At 38.2% G+C, this 27,151-nt stretch overlaps 1 protein-coding gene across 3 annotated transcripts in view; it reads right to left on the bottom strand.

Moving 5' to 3' along the window:
- The window catches only part of TMEM116 (transmembrane protein 116), a 165,172-nt gene that overhangs the window by 42,636 nt on the left and 95,385 nt on the right, over positions 1 to 27,151 (bottom strand). For 2 of the 3 annotated variants that reach the window (XM_024120573.2, XM_055080420.1), the window contains exons 5-11: positions 26,653 to 26,757; positions 21,164 to 21,213; positions 20,148 to 20,231; positions 19,667 to 19,805; positions 17,175 to 17,319; positions 16,557 to 16,630; positions 15,574 to 15,780 (exon numbers count right to left, since the gene is read on the bottom strand). In XM_024120573.2, coding sequence (XP_023976341.1) covers positions 15,574 to 15,780; positions 16,557 to 16,630; positions 17,175 to 17,319; positions 19,667 to 19,805; positions 20,148 to 20,231; positions 21,164 to 21,213; positions 26,653 to 26,757 — 804 coding nt within the window. Of the gene's footprint in view, positions 1 to 15,573; positions 15,781 to 16,556; positions 16,631 to 17,174; positions 17,320 to 19,666; positions 19,806 to 20,147; positions 20,232 to 21,163; positions 21,214 to 26,652; positions 26,758 to 27,151 lie in introns of those variants that run through there. The other variant, XM_055080419.1, reaches the window with a different exon arrangement.

The following is a 27,151-nucleotide window of genomic DNA, read 5'->3' on the forward strand; positions in this document are numbered from 1 at the left end:
AGAGTGGCAGGGACATATATACACTACCAAATGTAAATTAGATAGCTAGTGGGAAGCTGCCGCATAGCACAGGGAGATCACCTCTGCGCTTTGTGACCACCTAGAGGGGTGGGATAGGAAGGGTGGGAGGGAGGGAGACGCAAGAGGGAAGAGATATGGGAACATATGTATATGTATAACTGATTCACTTCGTTGTAAAGGAGAAACTAACACACTATTGTAAAACAGTTATACTCCAATAAAGATGTTAAAAAAAAAAAGACAAAAAAAAATAAAGCAAAAATAAACAAATGGAACCTAATCAAACTTAAAAGCTTTTTGCATAACAAAGGAAACCATCAACAAAACGAAAAGACAACCAACGGACTTGGAGAAAATATTAGCAAACGATGCAACTGACAAGGGCTTAATTTCCAAAACACATAAACAGCTCACACAATTCAATAACAAAAACCCAAACAACTCAATCAAAAAATGGGAAGAAAAGCTAAATAGACATTTCTCCAAAGAAGACATACAAATGGCCAACAGGCACATGAAAAGATGCTCAACATCGCTAATTATTAGAGAAATGCAAATCAAAACTACAATGAGGTACTACCTCACAGTGGTCAGAATGGCCATCATTAAAAATTCTACAAATAATAAATGCCAGAGAGGGTGTGGAGAAAAGGAAACCCTCCTACACTGTTGGTGGGAATGTACATTGGTGCAGCCACTATGGAAAACAGTATGGTGATTCCTTAAAAAACTAAAAATAAGAGTTGCTGGGCTTCCCTGGTGGCGCAGTGGTTGAGAGTCCGCCTGCCGATGCAGGCGACACGGGTTCGTGCCCCGGTCCGGGAAGATCCCACATGCCGCGGAGTAGCTGGGCCCGTGAGCCATGGCCACTGGGCCTGCGCGTCCGGAGCCTGTGCTCCTCAACGGGAGAGGCCACAGCAGTCAGAGGCCTGCGTACCGCAAAAAAAAAAAAAAAAATAGAGTTGCCATATGATCAGCAATCCCACTCCCAGGCATATATCTGGACAAAACTCTAATTCAAAAATATACATGCACCTGAATATTCACAGCAACAATAGCCAAGACACGGAAGCAACCTAAATGTCCAGCAACATGAACATGAATGGATGTTCATGAATGGATAAAGAAGATGTGGTATATATATACAATGGAATACTATACTCAGTCATAAAAAAGAATAAAATAATGCCATTGGCAGCAACATGGGTGGGCCTAGAGGTTATCATACTAAGTGAAGTCAGCCAGAAAGAGAAAAACAAATACCACAGGATATCACTTATATGTGGAATCTAAAATATGACACAAAATGAACTTATTTATGAAACAGAAATGGACTGACACACATAGAAAACAAATTTATGGTAACCAAAGGGGAAAGTGGGTAGGAGAGGGATTAGGAGTTTGGATTAGCAGATACAAACCACTATATACAAAATAGATAAACACAAAGTCCTAATGTATAGCACATATTGAAACTACATTCAATATCCTGTAATAAACCATAGTGAAAATGAATACGAAAAAGAATAGGTATATATATGTATAACTGAATCACTCTGCTGTACACCAGAAACTAACACATTGTAAATAAAGTATACTTCAATAAAAATAAATAAATAAGCAAATAAATAAAACTGGGAAAAAATTCATGGGAAAGGGGAAATCCTAGGAAAGTTCTCAGTCAAAAGGGAATATGTGAAGGAAGTTGATAATAATATCCTGTGCTTGTGTAGCACTTTTTATTTTACAAAGCATTTTTACAAATATTATTGAATCATCAGAAAAGTCATATAGATATTATTTCCACTTTACAAACAAGAAGCTGATGCTCAAAGAGAGTAAATGACAAAAATAACAAAATTTGCAAATAAACAAACTGAGTCTTGAATTCGGGTTTTCTATGTTAAAAAAAAAAAAACAAAACCTTTCAGTAAGGCTCCCTATCACAGTCCATGAAAAAAATTGATTTACCATAGGATGTAGCATTCAATTTCTTAAAGGCTACGAAACAAATTTAAATATAAGGAAGGGAGATTTTCAGAAGGTGGCAGCAGCAGTGCAATTTTTAAAAATCTCCTCAAATCACCCCATAAAAACAGACAAAGCACTATGATGGTAAAAAATCAAACCCTGCAAACAACAACAAAAAAAGGTGGTAAGTCATCTTACAAACCCCAAGGTATGGTGTATAAGGACAAACTACCGATAACTCCAAGACCCAAGTGGTAAATAGTAACTGTCATGGAGAAAGCAGAGAGAAGTAATGGGATGCCTACTGGACCTGAGAACAGGAAAAAACCAAATTTCCAACAGATACTCGCTGGAAAGCATAGTGAGCCAATTTGAAAAAAAGCACCTGAAACTGAAGTTTCTGACACTTCAATTTTGGGGAGAATGGAAGGGGTCGATTGTAAGGGGTGAAGGGGCCAGAGAAGTCTGAGGACTACAGTTTTAAAAATTAAAGGACAAAGACTTCTAGGACAAAGTCTTATGCTGGGGAGAATCTGCTGTAAGTAGAATTCAAATTGTCCAGGACAAAAAGGCAAAGGAAAGAGATTTTAAGTGGAAACACTTTCATTGTTTCACTAATTAATATGTTATTTGGCATTGCATTTTGGTAAATGGTCTTTACCATGTTTATGTATATCTTTGCTTTCCCATTAAAGTTTTAAAATAGGAATAGCCAGTGAATTTTAACAACTTTTTGGCATGCATTCATGTTTATATCTATTTCTCCTTTAACTTTTTGTGTGATGAATTATGATGATACATTTCTTAATGCTAAACTCATGCTTATGTTTCTGGCATAAATTCTTTTTGAGCATGGTGTTTTCCTTGAATATACTACAAGGTTCTACTTCTAATATATCTTTTAAAATTATTTTAATCTACATTCAGAAAAAGTGAAATTTATTTCGGAGTTTTAAAAAGTGCCATCTTTATCAAGTTAGGGAATTAAGATTATATTACCTCCAGGCTTCCCTGGTGGCGCAGTGGTTAAGAATCCGTCTGTACTCGCTGGAAAGCATAGTGAGCCAATTTGAAAAAAAGCACCTGAAACTGAAGTTTCTGACACTTCAATTTTGGGGAGAATGGAAGGGGTCGATTGTAAGGGGTGAAGGGGCCAGAGAAGTCTGAGGACTACAGTTTTAAAAATTAAAGGACAAAGACTTCTAGGACAAAGTCTTATGCTGGGGAGAATCTGCTGTAAGTAGAATTCAAATTGTCCAGGACAAAAAGGCAAAGGAAAGAGATTTTAAGTGGAAACACTTTCATTGTTTCACTAATTAATATGTTATTTGGCATTGCATTTTGGTAAATGGTCTTTACCATGTTTATGTATATCTTTGCTTTCCCATTAAAGTTTTAAAATAGGAATAGCCAGTGAATTTTAACAACTTTTTGGCATGCATTCATGTTTATATCTATTTCTCCTTTAACTTTTTGTGTGATGAATTATGATGATACATTTCTTAATGCTAAACTCATGCTTATGTTTCTGGCATAAATTCTTTTTGAGCATGGTGTTTTCCTTGAATATACTACAAGGTTCTACTTCTAATATATCTTTTAAAATTATTTTAATCTACATTCAGAAAAAGTGAAATTTATTTCGGAGTTTTAAAAAGTGCCATCTTTATCAAGTTAGGGAATTAAGATTATATTACCTCCAGGCTTCCCTGGTGGCGCAGTGGTTAAGAATCCGTCTGCCAATGCAGGGGACATGGGTTTGAGCCCTGGTCCGGGAAGATTCCACATGTCGCGGAGCAACTAAGCCTGTGAACCACAACTACTGAGCCTGCACTCTAGAGCCCGCAAGCCACAACTACTGAAGCCTGTGTGCCTACAGCCCATGCTCCGCAACAAGAGAAGCCACCAAAATGAGAAGCCCGCACACCACAATGAAGAGTAGCCCCTGCTCACCACAACTAGAGAAAGCCCACATGCAGCAACGAAGACCCAACGCAGCCAAAAATAAATAAATAAATACATTAAAAAAATTATATTATCTCCATAATTTTTCATATTTTCCTTTGGATTTTGAAATTTAGCGATGATAGAGTTGCACAAATAGTTTTGTATAATTTAAAATCCTCTGTACCCATATTATACATTTCTAACATTCATTTTGTACTGTGGTAAGAACACAACAATTTTTAACAAAAATTTAAGTGTACAACACAGTATTTTTTTAAAATTGGGGTACAGTTGTTTTGCAATGTTGTGTTAGTTTCTACTGTACAGCGAAGTGGAGTTCCCTGTGCTATACAGCAGGTTCTCATTAGTTATCTACTTTATACATATTAGTATATATATGTCAATTCTAATCTCCCAATTCATTCCCACCCACAACACAGTATTGTTGACTCTAGGTACAATGTTGTACAGCAGATCCCTAGAAATTATTCATCTTGCTTAACTGAGACTTGATGTCATTGACTGGTAAGTCCCCATTTCCCCATACCCCAGCCTGTGGCAACCACCATTCAACTCTTTGATTCTATGAATTTGACTAATTTAGATACCTCATATAAGTAGAATAATGAGGTATTTGTATTTCTGTGACTGGTCTATTTTACTCAGCATAATGTCCTCAAGGTTCATCCATGTCGTCACATGTTGCAGGACATCCTTATTTCTTAAGGCTGAATAGTATCATATGTATATCACATTTTCTGTATCTGCTGATGAAGATTTAGGCTGTTTCCACATCTTGGTTATTGTGAATCTTGGCTGCAATGAACAAGGGAATGCTATTATCTCTTTGATATCATGCCACTCCTTTCTGGCCTACAAGGTTTCTGCTGGAAAAAACACTGAGAGACTTTTGGATGTTTCTTTGTATGTGACAAGTCGCTTTTCTCTAGCCTCTTTCAAAATTCTCTGTCTTTGACTTTTGACAATTTGATTATATGCACCTCAGTGTGGATTACCTTTAGATTCATCTTGCTTGGTGATCTCTAGGGTTTGTAGATCTGTATGTCCACTTGCTTCTCTACATCTGGGAAGTTTTCAGTCAATTTTTTGAATATGCTTTCTGGTCTTTTTTTCTCTCTTCCGACTGGGACTCCTATAATGGCTGGCTTGATGATATCCCAAAAGTCCCTTAAGCTTTCTTCACTGTTTTTCATTCTTTCTTTCTGTTTTCTCCTCTGACTGAATTATTTCCAAAGTTCACTGATCCTTTCTTCTGCTTGATCTAGTCTAATGTTGAACCCTTCTAGTAATTGTTTTTCAGTTCAATTATTGTGATCTTCAGCTCCATGACTTCTGTCTGGTAGTTTTTAATATCTTCTATCTCTGTGTTGAAATTCTCACTTTGTTCATGCATTGTTCTCTTGACTTCAGTGAACATTTTTAAAACAGTATTTTTGGATTCTGTATCAGGTAAATAATACATGTTCATTTCATTAGGGTCAGTTTCTGGAGATTTATCTTGTTCCTTTATGTGGAACATCTTTGCCTGATTCTTCATATCTCTGACTTTCTATGTTGGAGTCTGTGTATCAGACAAACCAGGCACCTCTCTCAGTCTTCATAGACTGGCCTCATACAGGAGAAGACCTCCACCAATAACTCTGGCCAGAGATTCTAGAGGCCTCTACCAACTCTTTCTCTCCCCAGGAAGCAGCAGGCATCTGTTTTTTTTTGTTTGTTTTTTTTTTTTTTTTTTTTTTTTTGCAGTACGTGGGCCTCTCACTGCTGTGGCCTCTCCCATTGTGGAGCACAGGCTCCGGACGCACAGGCTCAGCGGCCATGGCTCACGGGCCTAGCCGCTCCGTGGTATGTGGGATCGTCCCGGACCGGGGCACAAACCCATGTCCCTTGCATCGGCAGGTGGACTCTCAACCATTGCGCCACCAGGGAAGCCCGCATCTGTGGTTTTTATATGCTTGCTTTGTGCTGAGCCAAGGGGAGAAGCTGTCTTTAATTTTTGCCAGTTTGATTACTGTGTGTCTTGGCATGTTCTTCCTTGGGTTTATCCTGCCTGGGACTCTGTGCACTTCCTGGGCTTGGGTGACTGTTTCCTTTCCCATGTTAGGGAAGTTTTCAGCTATTATCTCTTCCAATATTTTCTCAGGTCCTTTCTCTCTCTGTTTTCCTTCTGGGACCACTAGAATGTGAATGTTGGTGCATCTGACATTGTCCAAGAGGTCTCTTAGGCTGTCTTCATTTCGTGTCATTCTTTTTTCTTTATTTTGTTCTGCGGCAATGATTTCCACCATTCTGTCTTCCAGGTCATTTATCCATTCTTCTGCCTCACTTATTCTGTTATTGATTCCTTCTAGTGTATTTTTTATTTCAGTTATTGTATTCTTCATCTCTTTGTTCTTTAGTTCTACTAGGTCTTTATTAAACATTTCTTGTATCTTCTCGGTCTGTGCCTCCATTCTTTTTTCCAAGATCTTGGATCATCTTTACTATCATTACTCTGAATTCTTTTTTGGGCAGATTGCCTATCTCCACTTCATTTAGTTGTTCTTCTGGGGTTTTATCTTGTTCCTTCATCTGATACATAATCCTCTGCTGTCTCATTTTGTCTTACTTTCTGTGATTGTGGTTTCATTCTGCAGGCTGCAGGGTTGTAGTTCTTCTTGCTTCTGCTGTCTGCCTCTTGGTGGATAAGGCTGTCTAAGAGGCTTGCACAGGCTTCCTGGTGGAAGGGACTGGTTCCTGCCCACTAATGGGTGGAGCTGGGTCTTGTCCCTCTGATGGGTAGGGCTGTGCCAAGGGGTGTGTCTAGAGGGCTATGGACTCAGGAAGACTTTAAGCAGCCTGTCTGCTGATGGGTGGGGCTGTGTTCCCACCCTGTTGGTTGTTTGGCCTGAGATGTCCCAGCATTGGAGTCTGCAGGCTGTGGGGGTGGGGCCAGGTCTTAAGAAAATGGTGGCCTCCAGGAGGGCTCATGCCAATGAGTACTTCCCAGATCTGCTGCCACCAGTGTCTCTGTCCCTGCAATGAGGCACAGCTCCCCACCGCCTCCACAGGAGATCCTCCAATACTAGTCCAGTCTAGTAGGCCTGGCCCAGTCTCTTATGAGGTCCGTGCTTTTTCCCTGGGTTCTGGTGCACATGAGACCTTGTGTGCACACTCCAAGAGTAGAGTTTCTATTTCCCCCAGTCCCGTGGAATTCCAGTGATCAAGCCCTGCTGGCCTTCAAAGCCAGATTCTCTGGGACCTCCTCCTCCCATTGCCAGACCCCCAGGCTGGGGAGCCAGACGTGGGGCTCAGTACTTTCGTTCCTGTGGGAGAACTTCTGTGGTATAATTATTTTCCAGTTTGTGGGTTGCCCACCTGACAGGTATGGGATATGATTTTATCATGATTGCACCCCTCCTACCATCTCACTGTGGCTTCTTCTTTGTCTTTGGATGCAGGGGATCTTTTTTGTTAGGTTCCAGCACTTTTTTGTCAGTAGTTGTTCAGCAGTTAGTTGTGATTTTGGTGTTTTCATAAGAAACAGTGAGCTCACATCCTTCTACTCTGCCATCCTGTCTCTGTCTCAAGCTAAGGTTCTTGACAAGAGCTTTTACTTTTGATGAGGTCCAATTTCTGGATTTTTTTTAATGGATCATGCTTTTGGTATCATGTTTAAGAATTCTTCACCAAGTCTTAGATCCTGAAGATATTCTGTTTTCTTCTACAGAGTTTTATATTTTACATTTATATCTATGATCCATTAGAGGTAATTTTTGTATGAAGTGTTAGGTTTAGGTTGAGGTTCCTCTTTTTTGTCTATGTATACCCAATTTTCCAGCACAATTTGTTGAAAAGATGCTTCTTCCTCCACAGAATTGCTTTTCCCCTTTTGTCAAAAATCAGATGACCATACATGTGTGGGTTCTCTATTTCTGAATTCCCTATTCTGTTTCATTGATCTATGTGTCTATCCCATCACCAATACCACACAGTCTTGAAACTCAGTAGAGTGGTGTCTCCCACGTTACTCATTCCCAAAATTATTTTAACTATTCTAGTTTTTTTGCCTTTTAGAAAATATATATTCACAATAAATAAATAAATATTTCACAATGTGTACATATATATCAAATCATATTGTATACTTTAAATATATAAAATTTTATTTGTGAATTATACCACAATAAAGCTAGGGGGAGAAAGTTGAGAAGACAAAAATGCCAAGAGCTTGATAGAAAAACGGGAAAAGACATTAACAATTATTAAAAGATATAAAAATGGCCTTTAAACATATTAAAACGTTTCAAATTCAATCAAAATCAGAAAAATACAAATTAAACAATACCGACCTGCTACTTATCACCTATCAGTTTGGTGAAAATTAAAATGTATGGCATGGCAATATATTCTGTTGCTTAGACTTTGGGGAAATAGGCACTCTGATACACTGCCAGTGGAAATGAAAACTGGCAAAAACCTTCTGAAGGGGAATTTGGCAATATCAAACAAAGCTACATATGCAATTAGCATGAACACTACCTTCTCATTTCTAGGAATTTTCCTCCACAAAAATATATATGTGCAATATTATTTGCTGATGATAGTGTATAATTTCAAAATAATATAAACAATGTAAAAACCCATACATAGGAGAGTGATTGAATAAATTATAGTACATCTATAAAACTGAATACTATGTAGCTATAAAAAAGGGAATGAGGAATATTTCTATAAACTGATATGGAGTGATTTACAGGATGTATCTTTAAATTTAGAAAGGAAAGTAGAAAATATTATGCTATATTTACATAAGAAAAAAGGGGATACAAGGAAATATATATGTATCTGCTTATTTGTGCAGAAAGAAATACAGGAAAAAATAAACCAAGTACTATTGAGATTGATGAATGAGAAGTGGGTAGAAAGAATAAGGACATGGGAACAGGTTAAAGGCTTTGAATACACTTTTTTGTACAGTACTGACTTTTAGAATCATGGAAACATTTCACATACTCCCTCCAAATCATCAGCAACATCCCAAATGTGGAGGCAAACCAGAATGAAATACAAACAGTAACATATGACCCTAACTGAATTAGAAATGAATAACATGACCATACTGAATAGGTCTGGATAGAAAAGTACCAATCTAAATAATTTTGGGAAACATTATTGCAACCTCATACTGTAAGGCTAAAGATAAAAAGAACTGAACATATTGGGTTGACCAAAAAGTTCCTTTGGTTTTTAAGTAAAAATAAAAGACACATTTTTCATTTTCACCAAGAAATTTATTGAACAACGTATTCACCATTTTGTTCCACTACCTTCTGCCATTTTTCAGGCAACTTCATAATTCCATCTTCCCCAAACTTTTTAATCTTTTTGAGCAAAAAACTGTTTCAGGTGCCTTTTACAGTCTTCCAGGGAATTGAAATTTTTTCCATTAATTTTTTCCATTAAGAAAATTTTGTAAAGACCGAAATAAATGGAAATCCGAAGATGCAATGTCTGGTGAATACAGCGGATGAATCAGAATTTCCCAGCCAAGCTGCAACAGTTTTTGTCTGGTCATCAAAGAAACATGCAGTCTTGCATTATCCTAATGGAAGATTATGCGTTTTTCTGTTGACTAATTCCGGATGTTTTTCGTCAGGTGCTGCTTTCAGGTGGTCTAATTGGGAGCAGTACTTGCTGGAATTAATCGTTTGGTTTTCTGGAAGGAGCTCATAATAGAGAACTCCCTTCCAATCCCACCACATACACATCATCACCTTCTTTGGATGAAGACTGGCCTTTGGTGTGGTTCGTGGTGGTTCATTTCACCTGCCCCACGATCTCTTCCACTCCACATTATTGTACAGTATGCACTTTTCATCACCCGTCACATTTTGTTTTAAAAACAGAACGTTTTCATTATGATTAAGTAGAGAATCACATGCAAAATACGGTCAAGAAGATTTTCTTCACTTAACTTCTGTGGAACCCAAACCTCAGCGTGAATAACATAACCAAGTTGGTGCAGATGATTTTCAACGCTTGATTTGGATATTATGAGTATGTCGGTTATCTCCCGTGGTATAACTTTGATTGTTCTCAATTAACGTCTCGATTTTTAAAACATATTTTAATTAATTTATTTATTTGGCTGTGCTGGGTCTTAGTTGCAGCACGCAGGATCTTCACTGCAGCATGTGGGATCTTTAGTTGAGGCATGAGAACTTTTAGTTGCAGCGTGTGGGATCTAGTTCCCTGACCAGGGATCGGACCCAGGCCCCCAGCATTGAGAGCACAGAGTCTTAGCCACTGGAACACCAGGGAAGTCCCTAATATCTCAATTTGATCACTATCAACTTCAACTAGTCTACCCGACCATGGAGCATCGTCATGCAAAAAATCTCCAGCACGAAACTTTGCAAACCACTTCTAACACATTCAATCAGTCACAGCACCTGCTACATATACTGCACAAATCTTTTTTTGCATTTCAGTTGTGTTTTTACCTTTCTTGAAATAATAAAGCATAATATGCCGAAAATGTTGGGGTTTTTTTCTTACACCTTCAATATTAAAATGGCTACACAAAAATCCACCAATTTTGATACGATTTTTTTAAATGCATGCTGATATGACAGCTGTCACAATACAATCTACCAAAATTGTTTCAAATGAAGTTAGAGACAACTAAGCACTACTAGAGCCATCTTACAGAAAAATCTGAACGAAACTTTTGGCCAACCCAATAAACACTGCTCCCCAGTTCATATATTTTCTTTTCACAGAGGCATGGGTTACTCTAAAAATACTTTACATGTATTCTAGGATTGAGCAAATAAACAAACATATTGTGAATAATAAAAAAAAAGGAAAAGGATTGGATGTTTGAAATGGGCTGTATGGTACAAAGTAGGGAATGGTGCAAAAGGCATTAAACAGCAGAGGCCTGTGACCTAGCCAGAAATCCACAAACCTCTGCTTAAGTTTCAATGACTCAAAAGAGTACTGGATGACAGGAGGGGAAGGCTGTTCCATGGGAACTGGGACTAAGGGAAGAGGTTATATATTTTTCTTTTCTTGGGGCCTGATCCTGGATCGTTGTACTGGCTGGACCTCTGAAAGTTTCCTCTCCTTGGTATACTCCTCTATGAAGACAGCAGGAGCTCAGCTAAGGAGCACTAAAACTGCTGTTCTTTGAGGGTGGTTGCAAAGTAAGGACACTCCAGAAGAGAGAGAGCTCAAGAGGAGTAGGAAGAGACATAGTCAAAAGGTAAGTGTCATCATGTAATACTCTGAGGGTGGGAGCAGCTATCCTTCTGGCAGGCAGCATAGCTTTGATCTTTGGCCAAACAACTGTGTCACTGACAAAGATTTGGGTCCAAGGGAAGTCAACTCACAGACAGAGATCTGGGATCATTTGCTCTTTCACTTGGGCCATGACAATGACAGCCCCAGTTAGTTACTTTGCCTGCCCCCTGTCTTGTCTTCTATGAATTCAAGTGGTCATGGACAAGGTTTGGAGTGATGCTTCTTCAAGGAATGCCATTTAGGGCATTTGATAAAGGGCCCTTCCCATATTAAGCTGCATGTCACTTTATTGGTAATTGTCACTATTCTTCCAGGGATGCACTGTAGTGGGAATCTCTTTATTATGAAATAGTCTTCCCTAGGAAACTGATGATGTTCAGAGAACTAGAAGAAAAAGCAGAAAAGGTGTCCAATTTCCTGTTCAAACAAGGAAAATGGCATACTATTAAGTTGAAGCAAAAGAAAGAATTATTTGTCAAGAAGTTCCCTGTTTATACACAACAAAATGGGAAACTAGTCTTGCTTTTATTCAGGATGACTGAGTATTCAGAGGACAACCTGGATTCTTTTGTGACAATCAGCACTTGCTCAGGGCAAAAGGGAATCCTGACCTTAGATGGCACTGTCTTTGGTATCAAGCCTATATATATTGAGCATATGGTTTACAGCATATCTTTAAAATCAGGTGAGTCTTGTGTAATCCGTAGAGATAAACAAGAGGAGCTCTTAAGCACTTCACAATTTCAGAGCAAAACAGAACCTTCCTCAGTTCCTATGCCCTATATGTGGCCACTTTCCAAGTATGTACAAGTTGATTGTGGTTGACAATAAGTGATTCCAAATGTGGAATAATAATGTTACCACGACCACAAAGATGTTAATAGATGTCCATGCTCTGGTCAACAGGTACATGAAGGATATAATGTGAAAGCGGTGCTTACTGGGTTAGGGATATGGATAGAGAAAACCCTTGTGCAAATCTTCCTGAATTTGCAGGAAACACTTCAAAATTTTAAACACTGAAAAGACTGGTATCTCTTGAGAGGGGTGAAACATGATGCTGCTCATGTGATTACTGGCCAAATTCTTGGGAAGTATGAGGGCCATGCATTTCTCAGTGGTATCTGCACTGCCAAGAATGCAACCAGTGCTGAATCTTTCTTTCATGAAGATACACCACATTTCACAGCTTTCATAGCTCATGAGGTTAGCCATGACTTGGGAATGAAGCATGACCATGTGGTCTGCAAGTTCCATGGCCAGCACCTCTGTACTATGCATGAATTTATTACTGTAGATATGGGCCTCAGCAACTGCAGCTTCCACTATTTCCACCAGCTGTTGCATAAGTACAGAGAGGGCTGCCTATTTAATAGAACTGAGCTCCAAAGCTCCTTTTGAAAGCCATATTGTGGGAATAAGATATTAGATAAAGGAGAAGAATTTGACTGTGGTAGTGTTCTTGACTGTCAAAAGGATCACTGTTGTCTGCCCTCATACCAGCTGAGGAAGGGTTTAAATTATGCATTTGGATCTTGCTGCAAAAACCGCAAATCTCTAAAAGCAACCACAACTTGCCACCTCAGTGTGGATAAGTGTGACCTCCCAGAATACTTTAATGGCTCCCCCAAGTGCTGCCACATGGATACCTACAAGCAAGATGGCACTCCTTGCAAGGAACAAGGTTATTGTTGCCAAGGCCGGGGTTGAAGCCTCGAGAATCTCTGTGTTAAAATCTTTGAAAAGGGCACAAAGGTTGCCCAGGAAAGTTGCTAACATTAATGAATACCAAGGGAGACAGGTTTGGAAACTGTGGCAGTGAATCTAAAGGGATATTTAAAGTCTTCAGCAAGTGCAAGGCCAAAGATGTAAAAAGTGGGAGGCTGCTATGTGAAAACATCCAAAGGCTCCCACGCATTGAAAAACATCAAACACCCAGTTCCCCATGCAGAACACATGGTATTGGGGTGCAGAGATTTTTTCAAGCTACAGACTGGGCTGAGGAGGAGGAGGTGAAGGATGATACAACATATGGTTCAAGGAAGATCTGTATTAATCAAAGCTGCATAGATACAACTATACTCCACTATGACCGTAAACTGGACAAGTCATGGAGTCATGGGAGGAGTATTTGCAGAAATTTTAAGAACTGCCACTGTATCTATGTCTATGCCCCTCCTACATGTGAATTCAAGGGTTACGTAGTTTGAATAGTGGCCCTCCTACTCTCAGTATGATGAAGAGTTGATAATCCCAATCTTGCCTAACATTTTATTATTTTTCATTTCCACTATCTTTTTGTTTGCCTACATCTATAGAATATCTAAGACCAGTGTCAATGCAAAAAATTCATCAGAGAAGCAAGATGAACAAACCTGACATACATTTGATAATTATCTTCTTTCTGGTAATAAAGTCAAATATGAAGTGATACCGATAGGACATTTTAAGAATTGGACTCCTCAATTCTGGTGTCCCTCAAGGTCTACGGAAATGAGAATCTTGCTTCCATCTGTCTTTCTATATGCTGAATCCTTATTAGTTTTTAAATTAAAAGAAGTTAAAGCAGCTCTCTAGGTAAGGCAATCTTTCTTGTTCTGTGCTACCCAGTAATCTGTGCTATACATCTTGGGAGGCCTCAAGATGTGTTCTTGACATAATGAAGTCAGGTTACCAGCCATAGTAAGGCTGAAGCTCATGGTCTAAAACCTAAAGAGCTATTATTGAGCTCCCTAACATTTCTATTGAGAACTCCTTTGGAAAGATCTCTGGAACTTACTTTTCAGAGTACTGTCTAATGCACCATTATAATCTACTCTGTCAATTTTCTCTAATCTTAAGGATTTTGCCTTGCACTGATGAAGGGAATTTATCAGGTGAAAAGTATCTGATTATTAGTTCCAGATGTTTTAGTTGATTGTCATTCAGTTTTTGTCCATTTGGCTTTCCCCTTTGTTTTGGCATCATAGTATCTGATGCTCTGGCCTCACTTTGGCCTTGTTAATGACTTAACTGGAGAGACCAAACATCACTTGTTAGGTGACTAAAGAGGAAGAAACATTAAACATCCCTACCCATGAATGAGCCTCTTCAGTGTGGGAATCTTTTCTTTCCCCAAAGGTTAAATTCTACTTGTTAGCCATTCATTCATCTGTTCATTCATTTATTCAATAAACATATATTTAGCACTTACAGCCAGATTGAACCATGTAAAATTGATGATATTAGACCATTTTCACCTACAAAAATGTCAAGTTCATATGGTTCAACCTAATTCTACGTCCAAGCACTATGAAACCTACCTTGGGGTTTTGCTTATAAATGAGAGTTGAGAAGTTTTTGATTCAGAGTTTTAGTCGTGATTTCTCTTAAATCTTATTATCCACTGTAACTTCAAAAGACTGGCCTTAATTTTCTGGAGCAGGAAGGTTCTTATTGTTAAGGCCTAGAACGGCAAGGAATATGTAAGAGACTAGGATGTGGTGTGTATGAGGATCCCACTATCACTTTTTTAAAAAATTAATTAATTTATTTTGGCTGCGTTGGGTCTTCATTGCTGCACGTGGGCTTTCTCTAGTTGCGGTGAGCGGGGGCTACTCTTCTTGCGGTGCACGGGCTTCTCATTGCTGTGTCTTCTCTTGTTGCGGAGCACGGGCTCTAGGTCTTGCGGGCTTCAGCAGTTGTGGTTCGCGGGCTCTAGAGCGCAGGCTCAGTAGTTGTGGCGCACACACTTAGGTGCTCCGCAGCATGTGGGATCTTCCCCGACCAGGGCTCGAACCCGTGTCCCCTGCATTGGCAGGCAGATTCTTAACCACTGCGCCCCCCACTATCACTTCTTTTGACAGCTTCTGTCCTTGCTTCTTCTGAGTTTCCAAAACTCTTCAAAGAATGTAAACCCAGGACTTTGTACCACCAAAAGGAGAGTAATAGCAATGTGAAGATCTGAGAAAGTGTTGCATGCCACACTACTTCCCCCACAACCATGGAGTAGAGAGCCTGGAAATACTTTATATAAACAATAACTTGGAATTTATTTTTTGTAGAAGAGACTTCGACAAATCTAATATCTAGTGAAATAATATGAGTCTATCTCTTAGGTGGAAAGTGGCTTCATCTCCCTGAATAGTGACTTTACTTGTGAATCTGAGAATAATGATTAGATCCCACCCACTTCACTAGAGTAGCTACTAACCATGGCACTACATTCCCTTTCACTTCCGTAGTTTAAGGCATGATTAGAAAAGACTTAAGATGTTCTTCCCAAACACTCTTCCCAAACCATTAGTGTAGAATCATTCCAGTTCTGGAGGTTCCAGTTTTACAGTTTCAAAGAATGGTGGAGGTGCTAGTAGCAAAAGCAATGGTAGACTCCAATGGATCTAGGCCCCTGCTATAGAATCTCTTCTGTGAGCATAATAATGGTGTCTGGGTATCTGCATCATGCCGAGCCTCTTGCTTTAGTTGGTAGAACTTGTACTGTGTCCAGCCGTATACTCCACAGTTGAGCAGACCCTGAGATGATGCTGTTAGAGCCTGGAGGAGATGAAGGGGTGATGGAGCCCATCCTTCAGGTTTTCAGAGATTTGGGGAATAGTTTCCATTCCTCTTATTTATAAATCACTGTTATATTTATTCTATCCCAAAAATCAAAATTTGGTGTCAGTTTTTAAAAAATATTTTTCTAGCTCTTCCTGAACTCACTCTTCACACCATACCTTGTTATGGATGACTGAGAGTTAGTCATATTTCTTAGTATATACATAAGGATAATGAAGTCATTTCAATGTCCCTCCTTATTGCCCCATTTCCCAGGTTAGGCTTGAAGAAACTGCCCTATCACCACAGTCAGATAGCCCAAAAAACCCTTCTTAAATCTGATAAAGGATGAAAAGAGAGAATCATTTTTTCTTTACTTCTCTCTCTCCATTCACCTAGAATAGCTATTTTATCCCATTCATTTCACTCTGGGTGAGAGAGAATCATGTCACTATCAGAGTTTCATAAGAACATTATCTGGTAGATCTTGTCTTTTGTTACCCATCCTTTAAAAAAAAACACATCAATGAAATGAAATTGGCCTGAGATATACATGCTCTAGAATGCATGGCAGCACTTTCACAAACGTATCTACCTCATCTGTGAGGAAATTTCCACATTCTTCAAAACTGAATATAAATAATATATTTTCTCTCTTGCAATGCAGAAAGAAATACCCTAAGGAAAAAAATTGTGCTTACTGAATAATGGCAATGTAAGAAAACAGGATAAGAGAGTATAAGAACAGAAATCCTGGATTTTGAAGGTGTTACCTGGAGAACATAGAGGGCCATGTGAAGTTTGGTGTCCTGTGGCTTAGTCATCTTTATGATCATCAGAATGACAGCTGTGAAAACACAAAGTATACATCTTGCTGCCAGCCCTGGCTGCCTGAGCATAATTTTTTCAGTATACACACCTAAGCATTGTGAGAATTATAGGCATAATGAAGACTAGCAGTGAGATTAACCAGTTATATAAACCAATGGCCTCAGATCTCCAACTACTATTCCTCATTGATTAAACTTTGCAGATTATTAGCAATGGTGGCAAGACATACTATAGGAAGATCATAAGTTACAATTCTTAACTTCTTATGTTTACCAAGCCCTTTCATAAACATTATCCTATCTGATCCTCACACTTCAACTTTATGTAGTAGAAAGGGCAGGTGTTAATATCTCTGAGTTCTGTCAGTACATTTCCTCTCATATCATCTCACATCTAATTCTCTTAATTTCTAAAACATAAGAAGATATGGGTGGAACGAAGGTAAATTTTACATGCTGGACAGAAATTTGTAGTCATCCTTCTTGGTGAGACTACTTTGCTTGACCACAATCTAATGGTTACCCTTTTCATTGCCCAAATCTTTCCATTAAGATACCCACCTGGGCCCCAGCAGCAAAAGAAGGCCACTGGGTAGAAGCGTACTCGCTGCTCCACAATGTGAATCACTGCCCACTGTTCACTCCCCAGAAAGCCAGTCGATTTCAGAAACTTCTTATAAAGTGTCTGGGCTTGAATGAGTAAGACCTAAACATGGGTATAGCAGTGAGTAGTCTGCCTAAGGCTTACTAAAACTTCCCAGGTCTAGTCTATCATTTTGGAGAGATCCTTCTCTTAGGATCTGACAGCAGAAAAGACCATCCTCCTGTCTTTACCATCTGAGACCAGGCTTTTTTTGAGAGAAAATTACCTCTAGAGTGATCTTTTGCTTGGCCAGATAAATGGACAGATATTAGTCAAACTATATATGTTCAATACATAAACCTTACATCAACCCTCAGGCTTTTATTTTTCTCAATGAGGTTAATCACAATATGCATGGGAAGTTAAAACTAAGATCTAACCAGATTCTCTTTTAAAACACTTTATTAAAGGTTGTGTTACAGGGAGATCAGCTCGGTGCTTTGTGACCACCTAGAGGGGTGGGATAGGGAGGGTGGGAGGGAGACACAAGAGGGAGGAGATATGGGGATATATGTATATGGTGAATTACATATACAGTACAGCTGATTCACTTTGTTGTAAAGCAGAAACTAACACACCATTGTAAAGCAATTACACTCCAAAAAAGATGTTTAAAATAAATAAATAAATAAATAAATAAATAAAGGTTGTGTTAAAAAGTGTTCTGTGCTTAATACCCCTAAAATAAATACTTTAGCACTGTGACAGAGCTTAAATTCTCAACTCCCAGAAGAAAAAGTTTTAGGAAGTCTCTTCTTCTTGCCCTTAGATGGAAAACAGATTGTTTTTCCCTTCCATTTGGGAGCAATTTGAATACGGTTTAGTTAATGAAATAAATATAAATCAGTTCAATGTCCTTTTTGTGGGGAGTAAATTAGGTAATAAAATCTGACCAAATCTGAAACTTTTCCTAATAATCCAGATCCACTCTGTAAGTTAATAACCCAATTACTTAAGGTTAGCCATGTAGTTTCCTTTCCCCACAGACACAGGAATCATAAAGAGGCTTGAACTTATTTGAGAATATTTACATCTAGTAGAATCAGTTCACCGTTTGCTGATTACAAAAGAATCAGAATGCCAGTCCTGAATGCCCACTGAAGTCTGGGTTATTCTGAAGGAGCAAACAGGAATCCCTAGGGTGCCAGGTTTGGGGAGACCTGTCTCTCCTGTCAATCAGTTCTAAATGAAAACCATCAAGGCCATTTTATTTTTTTATTTTTATTTTTTTTTAAACATCTTTATTGGAGTATAACTGTTTTACAATAGTGTGTTAGTTTCTCCTTTACAACAAAGTGAATCAGTTATACATATACATATGTTCCCATATCTCTTCCCTCTTGCGTCTAAGGCCATTTTAATATAAACTAGTCATTGTGCACTCTTTACAAAGTTGCTGATTTGATCTAAGCTATCTCCATAACTTATTTTTGAATCGTCAAAGAAAATTTTCCACAATTGTATTTCTTTTTTTTTTTTTTTTTTTGTGGTACGCGGGCCTCCCTCTGCTGCGGCCTCTCCCGTTGCGGAGCACAGGCTCCGGACGCGCAGGCTCAGCGGCCATGGCAAATGGGCCCAGCTGCTCCGCGGCATGTGGGATCCTCCCAGACCGGGGCGCGAACCCGGTTCCCCTGCATCGGCAGGCAGACGCGCAACCACTGCGCCACCAGGGAAGCCCTCACAATTGTATTTCATTCACAGATGTTAGCTGTGCTAGCAAAAAGAAAAAAACTGTGGGATAAAGTTGGTCTGCAACTACATAGTTTATAATCCCTGAACTAGCATAGGAAAAGAGGAGAAAATGATACTGAAAAGTAGATAGGACAAATAAAAAGGCATATTCACTTGCTTACTGATTTTGTACTGGGCAGTTATATATAAATAATGTACTGTCCCATGGATGATTACTTGTCCTTCAGTCTGATGATGTCAAATGAGTATTTAATAACTGTCTGAGTCACTCAGCACTTTAAACCCAGTTAGTCATAGCATAAATGCAAATTTATAGTCAATAAAGAACTGAGAAAATAAAACTCTTTAATTATTTGGAAAATTAAAACAGAGAAGATGTCCTGTGTTCTAGAGTATCATTCTGTATAAAGAATATACCTGACACATACTAGTTTTCTGGTCTGGTACTCCATGAGGATCCACAGGAACACATTATTTCTAGAGTGAGCATAATTCTCACATAATGAATATAGGCTCTTTTCCCCACTCATCATTTGATCTTGGGAAGTCCAAAAGACTGAGGTAGTAATTAAATTATCAATATCTACTAGACACTTTCTTAGTTCTAGGACTATAAGAAGTGCCTCTACACCTCATCTTTCCCAGGCCTGGGAATACTGCCCCATCCCACCCAACCGCCCCCTCTCTTTCCATAAAGGCAAGTAGGGTGGCACCATACCACAATGGTGAGGAGGCTGAGTAGAAAGCTGGCCAGGAAAATGATAAGCCCATAAAAATAAAGTGTGCTACAGACTGATGTGTTGGCAGAAGGCAGGACTTTAGCCATGGCTGTTGGTGGTGAGTACATCAGGATACACCTAGGAAGAGAATCAATGGTCAGGAATGCTGCTACAGGTATAAGACCAGAGAGATACCTATTTGGTGCAACAAAAGTTAATGAGTATGTAATTTAACTTATCATTTAGCTAAGCCTTGCCCATAACACCTTGTTCCTTCTCACTGACACATTATCATCTAGTCATTTTGTGTTAATATTTCTGCTTATATATATTTGGCCTTGACTGTACAACTTGTCCAAAGCCCATTTAAAATACAAGCACCTTGGCCAGAATGTATGTACAAAGTCTTCTTCCACCTTTAGTTATAGAAAAGAATAGGTGTAGTCTATCATAAAAATGATAGGTTTGGTCCTTACTTACCTGTGGCTCTGGCTGAAGTTGCGGAAACATTCACTGGCATTGCCCAAACAGAATACAGGTACCATCAATAGTAGAGGTATCAGGCTGGGAGGAAAAAAACTTATCACCCTAATATTCAGACTTTTTTTATGCCATTTTCCCTTTGCAAAATATTCTCCTGTCCTTCTTCCAACTCCATCACCCCACCCGCTCTCCACAAATACATATACATTTAATTCCTTCAAGAAAAGTACCTCAAAAATTTTAAGTATACCTTCTTTTCAAGTTCCTGGGGAAGTGGAGTGGGGAATGTATTTTATACCTAGGTTAATAAACCCTAACAGAGTTTCACAGAGAGTCTCTGGGAGCTGTATGATCAGATTAAAAATCCAAGTGGGTAATCGTGAAATGAAAAATCTACCAAGGAGCTCTGTGATCAGTCTGTTTCACTTTTTTCATGGTGACCAGTAATAACTTCATTCTCATCAGCTCCTTCCTGAGAGCTTTTCCAAAGCACAGCTTTAAGCAACCAGTTATTTATCCAGCTAAATATATCCAGATTCCTATAAGAGGAAAAGATCTAGGAGTAAAAGTTATATAAAGTCTAAAACCAACTCAATGTGACTACCACTTTAGGTGAGATCCAGATCCTTTCTGAGCTTAATAATTTTAAGAGTCTCACCCAATGTTATAAAGGTGAATAAGATCTTGAAAACCACCTATTACAACTTTTCATGATATATGAACAGGAATTAGAAGTCAAAAGACTTAAAGGGAAATATTTATTGAAGGTCACATAGAGTTAATGGCAGAATTGGGACTAGAACCCAATCTGAAACTTCAAATTGCTTGCCTATTTTACCTGGGAAAATGGAATCAATGATCACACATTTGTTGTTTCTTACTTAGTAAAGCTCTGTGAGGACCCAGGACTGACAGAATCAATGGAAATACGGGCATTGTCCTCCTATTTGTTCCTACCTAGACCCAAGACTAACGAGAGTCTACACCTTGCTAGGAAGGAAAGCAAATCTTACCTTGACAAAATGATGGCTATTTGACTAACTCGACAGGTATAACCTATAACCTATGAAAAGAATAAATGTGAGTAATGTCTTAGGATATTGCCAATCATATTACAATAAATACCAGATCATCACTTATCATTTGATAGTACAAAAATTCCCAACAGCAGGTTTGCTTCAGTTAAGCAATATTTGATATAAAATTCAATGAAATAGGGGGCTTCCCTGGTGGTGCAGTGGTTAAGAATCCGCCTGCCAATGCAGAGGACATGGGTTCGAGCCCTGGTCCAGTAAGATCCCACATGCCATGGAACAACTAAGCCCGAGTGCCACAACTGCTGAGCCCGTGCTCTAGAGCCCGCGAGCCACAACTACTGAAGCCCGTGTGCCTAGAGCCCATGCTCGGCAACAATAGAAGACACCGCAATGAGAAGCCTGTGCACTGCAGCGAACAGTAGCCCGCACGCAGCAACGAAGACCCAATGCAGCCAAAAATAAATAAATTTATTTTTTAAAATTCAATGAAATAGACAGTTCCTTAGCACTGAAGATAATAGAATTTTATCTGTATTACTATATTCTAAAAAGTACACCAAAAGCCACAAAGAGGCCCTGTAGAAAGTAGCTTAATATAACATTTGGATAGCACAACAAATTTTCTTAAGAAGAAAGGCAAATATGAAATCACACCATAATCCTTCATCTTCTAATAATAGTTCAATCCTCTCCTCTTTTAGATCAAGGGAGATGTAGACTTTTCAGACCATATGGGTGGAGTAAAAGTCTATGTATAAGATGACCAGCAGAAACCATTATAGGCCAGGTTTAGTATAATAGGGCAGAGTCAAAAAAGCCCTTTGAATATAAGACCTATCTAGAAGAAAGAACATTTCAAAACTTCCCAGTTGTATTAGACACTGTAAAACAACTTACAGAAGAATGGCCCATATCCACTAAGAGTTTATGGAGAGAGATTTTGAACAGAACGTCTTAATATAATAGAAAACAAAATTTTTTCTATTGGGTTGGCCCAAAAGCTCCTTCAGTTTTTAAGTAAAAATAAAAGACACATTTTTCATTTTCACCAAGAACTTTATTGAACAACGTATTCACCATTTTGTTCCACTACCTTCTGCCATTTTTCAGGCAACTTCATAATTCCATCTTCCCCAAACTTTTTAATCTTTTTGAGCAAAGAACTGTTCCAGGTGCCTTTTACAGTCTTCCAGGGAATTGAAATTTTTTCCATTAAGAGAATTTTGTAAAGACCAAAACAAATGGAAATCCAAAGGTGCAATGGCTGGTGAATACGGCAGATGAATCAGACCTTCCCAGCCAAGCTGCAACAGTTTTTGCCTTGTCATCAAAGAAACATGCAGTCTTACGTTACCATGATGGAAAATTCTGCGTTTTCTGTTGACTAATTCCAGATGCTTTTCCTCAAGCGCTGCTTTCAGTTGTTCTAATTGGGAGCAGTACTTGTTGGAATTAATCATTTGGTTTTCTGGAAGGAGCTCATAATAGAGGATTCCCTTCCAATCCCACCATATACACAACATCACCTTCTTTGGATGAAGACTGGCCTTTGGTGTGGTTGGTGGTGGTTCATTTCGCTTGCCCCACGATCTCTTCCATTCCACATTATTGTACAGTATCCATTTTTCATCTCCTGTCACAATTTGTTTTAAAAACAAAATGTTTTCGTTACGTTTAAGTAGAGAATCGCATGCAGAAATACAGTCAAGAAGGTTTTTTTCACTTAACCTCTGTGGAGCCCAAACCTCAACGCGATTAACATAACCAAGCTGGTGCAGATGATTTTCAACACTTGATTTGGATATTTTGAGTATGTTGGCTATCTCCCACGTGGTATAATGTTGATTGTTCTCAATTAATGTCTCAATTTGATCGTTATCAACTTCAACTGGTCTATCCAACCATGGAGCATTGTCCACCGAGAAATCTCCAGCACGAACTTCGCAAACCACTTTCGACACGTTCGATCAGTCACAGCACCTTCTCCATACACTGCACAAATCTTTTTTGCACTGCGTTTTTACCTTTCTAGAAATAATAAAGCATAGTATGCCGAAAATGTTGCTTTTTTTCTTCCATCTTCAATATTAAAATGGCTACACAAAAACTCACCAATTTTGATCATTTTTTTAAAATGCATGCTGATATGACAGCTGTCACAATACGATCTAACAAAGTTGTTTCAAATGAACTTAAAGACAACTGAGCACTATTAGAGCCATCTTACAGAAAAAGCCAAATAACCTTTTTGGCCAATCCAATATTTTAAGGCAGAGATCATATTATATTCTGGAATGCCATTGTTAGGAATCAATAAGGATTAAGTGAGCAATTAATCAATAATCAGAGGTGGGTAACTGATTTTCCCTAAGAACTTTGGATCAGGAATAGCAAATGATTTAAAGTAGAACAGCCAGTGTCGACTTCAGGTAAAATGGGAAATAAGTAAAATTAGTCTTTGGTGACCTCTCCCACTCACGTTTCTTCTTCTCTTTTTATTCTTTCCTCTATCCATCATCAGGTGGCTATCCTGTGTTTAACTGCTGTTCACTGTCAATGAATCTCTGGTAAAAAGCTTACTAGTAATAGTTTAGGGCCGAAGTCTTCCTGGGGTATTTAAAAGAGAACTCAAAAATGAAAAACAAATCTTCAAGGCTCCTGACATAAAGCTATAATGACAGAATAATAGGCAGTGGGGGCAAATTTGGGGATAGAGTTTGTCTTCTTGGAACTAGTGTCACAGCATGGGTTATAAAGAGAAGTATCAATACTGCATTTGTATGCATAGAAAGCAACAGAATATTATATATGAGAGTTAATCTTACATTTCTCCTTCTATTTTCCTTCAAAAATTAAATTGCTCTGTAAGCAACAAGGATATATTGTATGGCACAGGGAAATATAGTCATTATCTTGTAATAACTTTAAATGGAGTATAATCTATATAAATATTGAATCAATATGTTGTACACCTGAAACTAATACTGTAAATCAACTATACTTCAATTTAAAAAAAAGATTAATTTGTTCTACTACCAGGAGCCCAAGACTCAGGATAATATTCCCCCATGTTGTCCCCATCCTTGGCTTCTGGTCTCATGACTACTTCTTTAGAGAATAACTCTGTGGCTGAAGAACTTCTCTCAAATTCCAGTTAGTCTCTTAGCTTATGAGTGAATGAATGAATGAAAACTTTAAATACTATATCTATACATTTCTTGAACTTTTTTGACATTAATCTGCTTGAAGGGAGGGAACTGAACTAATTGTTTCTTTGTAGTATCTTCTAGCTCCAGGATTGTAGGATTATGTAAACTAACATGTAAAATGGATATATAGCCATGGGTCATTACTAAATTGCAGGGAGCTAAGAAACTATACAAATTGAAAATATAAAAGAATAATTATAAGGGTTGACTCCTCAGAGGTAAACAAGAGATAAAGGGATCAGAATATAGTCCCAGGCTGTACAATACAGTAGCCACTAGCTTCATGTGGTTAAATTAAAATTAAGATTAAATAAAATAGAGATTAAAAAAAAGATTAAATGAAATAAAAATTCAGTTCCTCAATCACATCAGCCACATTTCAAGTGCTCAAAAGCCACATATGACTAGTGGCTATAGAACTGAACAGTACATAAAATATTTTAATCATTGCAAAGAGTTCTATTGACAGTACTTGTACAGACTGTAATATCTAGTCTGGGATGCTGATAAGGGGGTCTCGTCATATTAATTTTTCAAGGATTTCCTTACTGCACTTTGTCCTTACAACGAAAAAGAAAAAAAAGAGAAAAAAATTTAAAAGCACTCTATACTCCTGCCCTTTTCCAGCAGTATGTATCTAGAGCAAGGCTACAAAAAGCAAGAAGAGTTTCTTCTTAAGAAGTCAGTCAGGTGAGAATTTAAGAGTATTGTAGCATTTTAGAGCGGGAAGAAGACATTAAAGATCACATAGACCAGCACTTCATTTTTATGATGAAAAGTTGAGGCCCAAGAAAGGGAGATGATGTGTCCAAGGACATACAGGAGATAAATGACAGAACTAGGTTTATAAGACAGATCTCCTGATTCACTTTCAAATGCTCTTTTCACAGTGCTATAATACCATTTATTCATTCAACAAACATTTATTCATTCAACAAACATTTGCTGAGTTTCCCCATATACATGACAGTATACCACTTTCATTTGTTCTAGAACTGATCTGTAGGCTCTGGAAGAAGTATGTTGGGAGGATTTCCAGATTCATTTACTCCATGGTGCTCTTGAACAAAAATTCCCCTTCAGAAAGCCACAACAGGATGGATACTACAGAAATAAAAGGGCTGGAATATTTGTAAGATATGTATAGTAAGATTAAAATACATAAAGACATTTAAAGAAATGAAAATTGCTAACATCATAAAAATGTCTTCTGTTAAATCATTTAGTGATTTACTGAAAGAATCAGAAATAAGAAACTAAGTGAAAAATAAATAAATAAATAAGTAAGTAAATTCCAAAAAAAAAAAAGAGACTAAGTGTACTATACAATCGAATACTATTGAGCAATAAAAAGGAATGAATTACTTAGACACACTACAATGAATGAACTTCAAAAGCATTATTCTAAATAAAATAAACCAGACACAGAGACTACATTTTATGATATATGAAATGTCTATATGAAATGTCCAGAAAAGGAAAATCTATCGAGACAGAAAGTACATTAGTGGTTGCCTAGGGCAGGGTATGGAAAATGGATTAACGGTAAATGTGCGTGAAGGATCTTATTGGGGCAAATAAAATATTCTGAAACTGATTTATGATGATAATTTTACAACCTGGTAAGTTTACTTTTAAAACCACTGAACTGTACACATGAAATAGGTGAACTATGTAACATGTAAGATATGTATACACAAAAAAGAATCCAGATGTACTGACTCACTGACTTTGTGTTCTCCTCTCTTTTTGTAATGCTAGATAGTGCCCAAAACTCTTTGTGAACCAAAGAAGAAAAGACAGTTGCTCCCTGGATCCACCTTGTTTTCTGATTACCACACATGAATTCTTCTGCCCTTCTGCAAACCAATACCTGTTACCCACACATACCAAAGAAATACATCAGAGCAGAACAAACACCCTCCCTTTCCAATACCTGTAGCCCAAATCCCATGTTAGCTGGCTGACCACTTTCCCTAACTGCTCTCCAAGATCTTTTTCTTTACTCTAAAAATAATGATGGATTGGCATAGAGCCAAGGATTTCCCTTACTGAAACCAGGCAGGAATGGCAATACTATAAATAATATCTCCTATAATCAAATCCTGTTGGTGGTGGCAGTGATGGCAAGAGAGAAGAGGAAGTCATGTCAACAGACTGGAAACTCTGCCAGTGCTGAGTGCTAACTGTTTGTCAAGGATGTATGGGTTTGTCTTAGCATACTGTTCATAACTATTAGCTCTGAATAAAACTTACCAGTGGAACTGTGCTCTGTCCACTCTGGTGGGGTTTCATCCTCAGCTCTTTGTACAGGTACCAGATGTAATTGACAGTGTAGAAAAATGAGGAAATGTAGAATATCTAGGTGAAAATCAAAACAGCCCATCATAACTGTCCCACTATAGCTTCCTTCAATTTTCTACATTATTTTCTGCTGTAAGAATCCTACCTACTGGTCTATTAGTAACTTACCATCTACTATCCATACCATGCAAAACAGGGCCAAGTCTGGAAAACCTACCCAGGCCTAAAATAGGTCCCAGCTTCCTTATTTTATCCTTTTGAATGTTCAGAGGAACCACAGCATTATCCACCTCCTCTCACCCAATTGTTCTAATTTTATGAGGATATCATAGAATCTTTTTCTGTTTTATTTTTTAATTGAAAAGGACATAAGAAGGATACAAATGACCTTATTTACAAAACAGAAGTAGAGTCACAGATATAGAAAACAAACTTATGGTTACCAGAGGAT

This window comes from Physeter macrocephalus, chromosome 19 (assembly GCF_002837175.3).
Source record: "Physeter macrocephalus isolate SW-GA chromosome 19, ASM283717v5, whole genome shotgun sequence".
NCBI lineage: Eukaryota > Metazoa > Chordata > Mammalia > Artiodactyla > Physeteridae > Physeter > Physeter macrocephalus.